We start from the raw sequence: 9,814 nt of genomic DNA, 5'->3' as shown, positions 1-9,814 counted from the left end.
CTCATACCTGCTGGCCTGTGCCCGTGCCACACTGGAGCAGTCCACATCGGTGGCAAGCCGTGCCAGATGTGCCCGGCCAGGCCATGCTGTGCCAGCATCGGTGCCGGGCCATACTGTGCTGATGCCGGGCCATGCCATGCCATGCCATATCATGCCATGCCAGTCCTGGTGCCATGCCATGCCGTACCGGTATCGGGCCATGACGTACTGGTGCCGGTGCCAGGCCATGCTATGCCATGCCGTGCCGGTTCCGGTGCCGGGCCATGCTATGCCATGCTATGCCATGCCGTGCCGGTTCCGGTGCCGGGCCATGCTATGCCATGCTATGCCATGCAGTGCCGGTTCCGGTGCCGGTTCCGGTGCCGTCCCCCCCGAGGCACACCGGGCGCGCACGTGGTTTTCCGGCGCGCTGCCCGCGCGGGGGGGCGGGGCCGGGCTCGGTCTCCGTGCTCGGCGCTGCCCAATGGCGGCGCGGCCCCGCCCCTTCCCCCGGAGCGCGGGCCAATGGGCAGCGAGGGCGGGGCGGGGCCGGACGGGGGCGGGGCCGCGGTCACGCGGGGGCGGGGGGCGGTGTTAAAGGCGCCGCGCGCTGTGGCCGCCTTGGACCGGGCGGCGGCACCGACGGGCACCGACCGGCACCGAGGGAGGGCAGCGGGGCCCGGGCGGCAGCGCATCCGAGCGGCACCGCACGCGGCTGGGCATTTCCGGTCAGCGCGGCGCGGCCCGGCGCAGCGGTGAGCGGCGGTGACGGGCAGGGGCGGGCCCACGCACGCATGGCGGCGGGAGGGGGCGGTGGCGCGCGCGGGAGCGGCCGTTGCCGGCGGCGGGAAGGGCCGGTTCCGGTGCTCGGCCCGCTCAGCTCTGTCCTTCCCGCAGGATGAGGAGCGGCGCGGACCATGGCGCGGCAGCCGGTCCCCAGCCCCTGCGACCCACGGGCCCCTAGGACGTCGCCGTGTCCCCGAGCCCTATAGCGATCCCTCTATTTAATTTTGTACCTAATTTATTAACCCATCGCCATGGAGCCGACCCCCGCGGTGCCCGCCGCCCCGATGACCGACTTCCTCTGGATGCTGGTCCTGGGCTTCATCATCGCCTTCGTGCTGGCCTTCTCTGTCGGTGCGAACGACGTGGCCAACTCGTTCGGCACGGCCGTGGGCTCGGGGGTGGTGACCCTGCGGCAGGCCTGCATCCTGGCCAGCATCTTCGAGACGGTGGGCTCCGTGCTGCTGGGGGCCAAGGTCAGCGAGACCATCCGCAAGGGCCTGATCGATGTCGAGATGTACAACTCCACACTGCTGATGGCAGGCTCGATCAGCGCCATGTCCGGTGAGGAGCGGGGAGGTCACGGTGGAGGGGCACTGTGTCCCGGGATGCCCTGGTGATGGCTTTCTTAGCAGGCTGCTTCTTCTCCAGGATCTGCTGTGTGGCAGCTGATGGCTTCATTCTTGAAGCTCCCCATTTCTGGAACCCACTGCATCGTTGGAGCCACCATTGGCTTCTCACTGGTGGCCAAAGGGCAGGAAGGTGTCAAGTGGTCTGAGTTGCTGAAGATTGGTAAGTGCAGCAGCAGGACCACCCCAGACACAGACCCCGTGTGTCCCTGGGCTTCCTTTTCCAGCAGCAGGATACTGATTGTGCCTCCCACTTTCTAGTGTTGTCCTGGTTCATCTCACCCCTTCTTTCGGGCATCATGTCTGCTATCCTGTTCTTCCTCGTCCAGAGGTTCATCCTCTGTAAGGTAAGGGCTGTCTGCCCTGTTTTCTGATGCTCTGGGGCTCTGGGCTGCTCTCAGTAGGCTTGTTGGTTGGCTTATGGCCACCAGTGTTTCTCCTGGCACATCCTGGAGTGTCTGTGTTGGCATCAGGGGAGCCCTTTGGGAGCTGAAGACTGAGAAAATGGGGCCCGTGGCCACTCCACAGAGTGGACTTGGAGGGTTTGGGGCATCACCTTCCCTCTGAAACGTGGGAGTTGTCTTGCCTGGCTTCAGCAGGAACAGCCCTGTTTCCCAGTAATGAAGTAGCTCAGAATTGATAAGACCAGAGCTGTCAGATGGGCTTTTCCAAAATCCTGGTGTAAGGGGCTTTTTTTTCCATGGGGTAGGCTGCAGGTAAAGGTATTTATCCACAGCCATGGTATTCCTTAGCTAGGAGGGACAGAATTGTTCCTGAGGCTGGGGAAACCACATTCCTGAGACCCCAACTATGCAGAGAAACTCCAGTATTCTTTTCTGCATATCTCAGGTTAAATTCCTTTAAGTTTTACCTCTAACAATTGAAGAGATGTTAAGATCTTATCAGGGGCAGCCCTTTAGAACAGCTCAGCGTCACCACTGTCACAGTAACCTTGTGTAACCAGCCTCCCAAAGCGTGGCTGGCCCTGTCACGCTCCGTCCTGGTGCTCGGGCTGCTTGGCATTCAGGGAGGCTTGGTGTGCTTGTCCTGATGCCAAATCCCAATTGCTGGGCAGCAGTGGGGATTAAACACTCCTTCTGCTGGGGTGAGGGCCATGCTGCCAGGTATGTGGTCCAATAAGCTCCTTTGTGACTAATGGACTTTTTATTTTGTTCAAGTCAGCTGAAAAGGGGCAAAAGCTTTGGAAGTTATTGGAGAGTTGAAAGAAAAATGTAAGTGGAGGTGGCACTTTGGGGAGCCAGGGAAAGGATTCAGAAGCCAGGTAGCGATGAGTTGTTCCAGGCCTGGGAGTGCTGGAAGCCTTTGCTGGGCCTGCCCTAGCTCTGTGGGGAGCCTTGTGGGACCTCCTGCCCTCCGTCTGACTGGGGGCTGTTCCCTAAAGGCTGTTGGGAGCTGTTGTCTGTAGGCGACTGAGGGCACAAACCCCTTCTGGAGAGGATCTGTTGCTGAGCTGCTCCTGGGCTGCTGCACAGCCCCCGGTGTGCCTCTCTGCAGCACTGCTCTGTGTTTTCCAGGCAGATCCTGTTCCCAACGGCCTGCGAGCTTTGCCCGTCTTCTACGCTTGCACTGTGGGAATCAACCTCTTCTCCATCATGTACACTGGGGCGCCCTGTAAGTGCACAGCAAATGCTTCAACCTGAATTTTGAAATTCTTTCCAAAGCCTCCATTAAATGCACGATTTACCCCTTTTTTGCTTTACAGGGCTGAGATCTCCTAGAAGGCGGCTGGCCTGTGCCGGTTACGGAAGGCGGCAGGCTAGCCTGCACTGTCTGGGCTAGGTAGTTGCCCAGCCAAAGAGACCTGCTCAAACTAAACTCCTCCAGACCTTTCTCCTTAGACTTCCCAGGATTGGCCAATAACATGGCTTCCCCTTCCCTTCTCTTACCTGTGCTAAAACTCAGGTATCTGCTGGCTGCCAGCAGTGGGGCTAGGAGCAGGGATGGGGCTCGCCTCCTGCTTCATCCTGTCCCTAAAAACGAGCTAATTACTCTTGTCCAGAAGAGCTGGCCTGTGTGCTGCAGAGTCTGAGCTTCAGGTGGAAAAGCCAAGCTAGGATGCTGTGTGGCAGGGGACAGGTCAGGAGCAGGACTGAGGGAGGGCTCAGCAGGGATAGGTGGATTTGCCCGCAGAGCCAGAGGCTCCGTCACCTCCGTTGTTTGCTGGGATGACTCGGCCTGAGCTGTTTTCTGGTGTCAGCGTGGGTTTCCTGTTGTGGAGGAGCCTCTGGAGGTGGGATGCGGGCAGGCAGTGCTGGCTCTGGCAGGGTTTGCTCTGTAAACAGTGGCTGGAAAATTTTTTTGAGGGATGTCAGCTTCCCCTTGCCTGGGCTCTGCAACGTGGGGGAGAGGAGGACAGGCCTGCAGTGGTGCTGCTGGGGGCACTGGGGCTGCTCCCAAATCACTTGATCAGTTGGAATGTCCAAAGTGGATCTGTGTTTATCCTGAGCCCTGAACTGCTGAGTGAGCTCTAGGTTGCTTGAGCACAGGGTTTGCAGGCAGACCTGTGCCTGCTGGAGGTGTCTGGACTGCTTCAGGAGCAATAAGGCACTGCCTGCAGCAGCAAATGCAGGGTTTGGATAGTCACAAGCACTCGATGCCCTGCCTGGGCTTGTGTGATGCCAGTCCTCTGCTCAAAGTCAGGCTGCCTGTGAGAATGCTCCTAAGTGGGTCGTGTATCACCTCAGATGCCATGAAGCCTAAATTGCCGTTGACTCCGGAGCAAAAGAGCTGCCCTCCCAGCAGCTGCAAGGGCTGGAGAGCTCCAGGGCGGGAGCAGCCCAGCGTCTGTGTCCTCTCCAGAGCAGGGAAGCAGCACTGGCGCTGCAGCAGCCACACCGGGAGGTGTTTTTTCCTTTGACATTGCAGCAAATGAGGAGACAAGAGCTGTGTGGAGCCTGGGGCTTGCACCACTGTACAGGGCTTGGCTGGGGGAAGGGGCTGTGAAGGGTCAGCTGCTGATGGGAATGTGACCTGTGGGGCTGAGAGCATAGGTCAGTCATCCCTTCCCAGCAGTGCTTCTCCCTGGCAGGTGGATTAGCTCAGGGCTGTTGCAGGTGATGGTGAGCCTGTGCCTGGGAAAACCAAAGTCGTATATCGAGGAGGGTTTTGCCCAGAGGTTTTCAAAGATCCGTTGTTTTATTTCCTAGTGCTGGGCTTTGACAAACTTCCTCTGTGGGGTATCCTCCTAATTTCGGCGGGGAGTGCTGTTGTCTGTGCTCTCGTCGTCTGGTTCTTTGTATGTCCGAGAATGAAGAAGAAAATCGACCGTAAGTACCACGTCCCTCTGCAATCCTCGGGAAGGGCACGCTCTGGCTAACCCACTTCTCTTCCCAGTGGGAGATCCATTAGCTCTGGGGCTGTTATTAACAGAATCCTCCTCTTCACTCGGGGATTAACCTGCTCTGAGTCACTGGGGCACGCAGCGGGCTGGGCTCTGCCTGCTCCTAACCCAGGCACCCAGACCCCCCCAGGAGCAGCTGTTGTGCTGCTGAGCAGTGTCTGGGGCTGATTGATCTGCAGGGTGGTCTCTCCTGGAGCTGTGGGCAGTGTCAGACAGCTTGTCCCACTCTAATAGAGGAGAGAGAAGGCAAGAGACAACGTGCCTGTTAAAACCTTTAATCTTCTCATACCTGCTGAGCAATCCTTGGCCTGGCTGATGCAGATCACAAGTTTAAAGCTGACGAAATCCTTTGCCTGTAGCAAAAAAACCCAAAACACTCTATTGAAAGGCATCCAAAGGATCAGCCTGGAGCTCTGCCTCCAGAGCAGTACTTGGAACTGTGGTCCTGAATATCAATGATGTGTGCAGGCTGGGGCCTTGGGAGTTGGTGATGAGGGGATGTCCCTGTTGTGCTGGTGTAATTGGGGTGTGACTAACAGCTTTATGGCTGCTCTTGACAATCCTCCAGCTGTTTAAGTTAACTCCTGCCTGTGAAGTGAGGTGAGGTGGGCTCTTCTGCCTGTCAGGCATGCTATGCTCCCTGCCTGCCCACAGCATCCCTGCGAGGAGGTGGGCATGCAGGGAGAGACAGCTCTGCTAGGACTAGATGCCAGGATGGAGAGTTGATGCCGCAACCCAGCCCTTGAGGCAAACAAAGTGACAGGGAAATGGTCATGTTTATGACAAGAAGGTGGTTTTGGTTGTTGTCTGAAGGAGCTGACCTCATGTTTTCACCTGGAGAAAACATGCTTTTACTGTTAGAGGCGGAGGAACAGCCTCAGGTTCCACAGCTTGGTGCTTCTGGTTTGGCTGCCCAGGGTGGACAGGAAACCAGGCTGCCTTTTGGGGGTGGAGGCCAGCTCCTGTTTGGGTTTGTCATCCAGTGGAAGCTGGAGAGGAGCCCAGGCTGGAGCTGCTGGGCTGGTAGAGGAGCTGGGCTCTTCTGGGCGCCTCTCTGTCAGCTTCAGGGGTCATAGCCGCTCCAGAAGTGGGTCCAGAGCATCCCACTGCCCACAGAGATGGGACAAACATGGCCCAAAGAGGAACCTCTGCACTAGACATTACCGACGTAAAAGCCCCATAATGGTGTTCACCACACCTCGTGTGGGTGGGGGTGTCTAAAAATAAGGTATGAGCTGGCTTAGATGGTTTGGCTGTTGTGCCCGGGACAAGGTGTGACTGTCCAGCAGTTTCCAAAGTTCAGGATGTGGAGGAGCTGTAAATTTTATTTGGCTGCCATAAATCTGAGTGGCAAGGGGTGTGGGCTTGCTGCTGGCATTCGGTGCAGTGGTGGAAAGGGGTTTGATGGCGGCTGCCCCTCTTTGCAGGAGAGATAAAATCAAGTCCTTCTGAAAGCCCCTTGATGGAGAAGAATGTTTGCCCAAAGGAGGAGCAAGAGGAGGCTAAGATGGCCTTGGAAGATGCCAAGGGCCCTGCTGCTGATGCAGGGTCAGCCGTCCCGCCCCGGGCAGCGGGGGAGGAGAGGATGGTCTCCTTCAACCTGGGGGAGCTGGAGGAGGCCCCAGAGCAGGAGAGGCTTCCCAGCCTCGACCTGAAGGAAACAAGCATTGACAGTGGTGAGTAGCAGGGGCTGATTGGGGTGCTGAGAGTCCCCCAGCCCAGGCACCCGTGGCGCTAACCCCGCTGTCCCCCTGGCAGGAGCTGTGCGGCTGCCCAACGGCAACCTGGTGCACCTGAGCCAGGCAGTGGGCCACCAGCTGGGCTCAGGGGGGCAGTACCAGTACCACACTGTGCACAAGGACTCCGGCCTCTACAAGGAGCTGCTGCACAAGCTGCACCTGGCCAAGATGGGGGACTGCATGGGGGACTCTGGGGACAAGCCCCTGCGGCGCAATAACAGCTATACCTCCTACACCATGGCCATCTGTGGCATGCCCCTGGACTCTCTGCGGGCCAGGGACGTCGAGGAGGGGGAGAAGCTCAGCTGGTCTGTGGTGGACACAAAGAAGAGGGTCCGCATGGACAGCTACACCAGCTACTGCAACGCGGTGGCGGACGCACACCCGGCTGCAGACGTGGACCTGAACACAGCCCAGGCAGAGCTGGGGGCTGCTGACCGCAAGGGCAGCACCGGCTCCCTGGAAGAGTGGCACGAGCAGGACAAGCCTGAGGTGTCTCTGCTCTTCCAGTTCTTGCAGATCCTCACAGCCTGTTTTGGCTCCTTTGCTCACGGTGGCAATGATGTCAGGTCAGTGGAGTTGTGGGAGCCAGGGAGGCTGCTAGCTGGGGCTAGTGCTCACAGAATCATGGAATTACAAAATGGTTTGGGGTGGAAGGGACCTTAAATACCTTGTTCCAACCCCCTGCCATGGATGTGTTCCTCTTGACCCAGTTGTTCCACGTGCCATCCAACCTGGCCTTGAACACTTCCAGGGATATTCTATCTTTCCAAGAGCCTCTGGCCCTCTAGACCAGTTCCTCTTTCTCTTCCAGCAACGCCATTGGGCCCCTGGTTGCACTCTTCCTGGTCTATCAGACGGGCGATGTGGCTACCAAGGTGGCAACTCCCATCTGGCTGCTTCTCTATGGGGGTGCAGGGATTTGCATTGGCTTGTGGGTCTGGGGAAGGAGAGTCATCCAGACGATGGGGAAGGACCTGACTCCCATCACACCATCCAGGTAAGGGCTACCATGGCGCAGAGGGGAGGCTCCGTGCAGCCTAAGAGCTGCATTCTGCTCCAGGAGCCCCTCTCCATTCTCTCCTGGGGGTTTCAGTGGTGGAGCTGGGGTGTGTGGGGCTCCAACACCTTGCTGCATCCTGGGGGGTTCATCCAGGGGCTGCAGAGCCAAGCAGTGCTGCCTTGAGCTGAGCCCACGGTGTTTTGGGGTATCCAGTGCCCCTATTCCGATCTGCTCTCTGTCCCTGCAGTGGCTTCAGCATCGAACTGGCCTCAGCGCTGACGGTGGTCATTGCCTCCAACGTCGGCCTCCCAATCAGCACAACCCACTGCAAGGTAGGAGGGCTACCAGGGGCATGGCTTTGGCTTGGTGTGAGCACAGAGTTCCCAGCTCTTGGTGCTCACAGGGCTGAGCTGTGTGGGAGGCCCCACTCTGGGCCACTGGCCACTGTCAGCTCCCAGCTCTGCCGCCTGCATCTCAATGTGAGGTGACAGCGGCTGCCCAGCCTCGGGGTGGGCCCCTGGGGCACTTGGGAGGTGATGGCAGAACAAAACCCCTTTCATGGTCCCCTAGGCTCTTGCCAAGAGGCCATGGGAACCCGAGTGCTGCGGGATCCTGGTCCCGTCACCCCTCTGTGTTACAGAGCTTGCAAGGGTTTTCAGGGTGAAGAGAGAGGCGAGAATGTTGACTTCATGTTCAGAAGGCTTGATTTACTATTTTATGATATATATTACATTATTACTGTGCTAAAAAGAATAGAAGGAAAGTTCTCAGAAGCTACTAAGCTAAGAATAAAAAAGGAATGAATAACAAAAGAGCTCGGTCTTTGATTGGCCCTTAATTGTACACATCCAACGTGGGCCAATCACAGGTGCACCTGTTGCATTCCGCAGCAGCAGATAACCATTGTTTACATCCCTTTTCTGGGGCCTCAACTTCCCAGAAGGAAAAATCCTAAAGAAAGGATTTTTATGAAAAGATGTCGTTGACACCTCTGGGTTGGCAGCTCCTTGCCCTGCACTCCCTGCCTGCGCTCTGTGCGGTGCCCACAGGCCGGGGCAGGACCCAGGGCTGTGCCCAAGGGGTGGAGGAGTGCGTGTTTGGGGGATGCAGAGGGCTGCTCTGGTGCTGAATGTGCCCCGGCTCCTCGTGCAGGTGGGCTCAGTCGTCTCGGTGGGCTGGCTGCGCTCCAGGAAGGCGGTGGACTGGCGCCTCTTCCGAAACATCTTCATGGCCTGGTTCGTCACCGTCCCCATCGCCGGCCTCATCAGCGCTGCCATCATGGCTGTCTTCAAGTTCGCTGTCCTGGAGGTGTGAGGGCACCAGGGTCCCGCTGCTCCTGCTTCCCACTGCTGTCCTCCCTCGAGGAGGCACCGAGGCTGCCTGCTGTGGGGTGGCAGCTGCGCCCATCTGCGCATAGTGCTGTCACTGAAGTATCTTTTTTTTTTTTTTTAATATAACTGTCTTGGCGCTAACACTGTGGGGGTGCACTGGCAGGGCTGTATGTGCCCCCAGGTGACCCTCCTGATCTGCTGTAGCTGTAGATAAGCAGTTACTGGGGGCCACTTTCTCACTTCTACCGATCCCCTGGCAATGATTTTTGGGGGAAGGACAGAGGTTGGTCCTTGCCTGCCCTGGAACAAAGGGCCGGGAAGTCGTGGGGTGCCCCTCTTGCAGGCTGTGCAGTGTTCAGCTTTGCCTCCATTGCGTAGTGCTGTGGACACCATCCTGCTCGGGGGCCCGGGGGAGCTGCCCTCTGGCCCCCTGTCACTGCTGCTACCTCGGACTTAATAAAGATTTCCTTGGGATGCCAGTGCTGCCTGTGGTTCTGGGGATTTTGGACACTGCGGGGGCCCCAAATGCTGCCCCACAGCCCTCGCTGCCTTGGCCCTGAGCCCCAGGAGGGAGCTGGGGACAGAGATAAGAGCCCCACGTGCCGCCTGTATCACGGGAGGGGCGGTAAACAGCCCTGCGCTGGGGTTATCGGCGCCCTGCACCTGGGGGCGGCTCCAGCCCGCTGTGGGGAGATGTGTGGTTGTGTGTCCGGCCTTATCCGTGCCTCACAGCCCTGGCACAGCAGCTGCTCCGCAGCCCCTCCATGTGCCGTGGGCTGCTCCCTCCCGCCTGGGTCAAGGCCGGGCCGGGCCCCGCGTCAGCGGCTTCGGGGTGTCGCAAGAGCCCCGGGAGAGGGGCCGGGGCCTTGGGCACACGGAGGGTTCGGGGGGCGCTGAGTGCGGCCGTGAGGGAGCCCCGGGCTGGGGCAGCACACGGAAGGTTCGGGAGGTGCCGTGTGGGGCCGTGAGGCAGCCACGACCCGGGGGTC

General features: G+C 58.8%; 1 protein-coding gene across 1 annotated transcript; it reads left to right on the top strand.

The window, feature by feature from the left end:
* The first annotated feature begins 545 nt into the window (after positions 1-545).
* On the top strand, positions 546-9,304 carry SLC20A1 (solute carrier family 20 member 1). Its single transcript, XM_059490831.1, has 11 exons — positions 546-734; positions 877-1,326; positions 1,414-1,554; positions 1,653-1,738; positions 2,927-3,023; positions 4,559-4,678; positions 6,180-6,428; positions 6,511-7,060; positions 7,306-7,491; positions 7,742-7,826; positions 8,647-9,304. Exons 2-11 carry the CDS (start codon positions 1,017-1,019, stop codon positions 8,806-8,808), a joined length of 1,986 nt encoding a protein of 661 aa, XP_059346814.1. The 5' UTR covers positions 546-734; positions 877-1,016; the 3' UTR covers positions 8,809-9,304.
* The last annotated feature ends 510 nt before the right edge of the window (positions 9,305-9,814 follow it).

The sequence above is a fragment of the Ammospiza nelsoni genome, chromosome 30 (assembly GCF_027579445.1).
Source record: "Ammospiza nelsoni isolate bAmmNel1 chromosome 30, bAmmNel1.pri, whole genome shotgun sequence".
Taxonomy (NCBI): domain Eukaryota; kingdom Metazoa; phylum Chordata; class Aves; order Passeriformes; family Passerellidae; genus Ammospiza; species Ammospiza nelsoni.
Note: the sequence above shows the minus strand (reverse complement) of the source record. Positions and strands in the feature narration are given on the sequence as shown.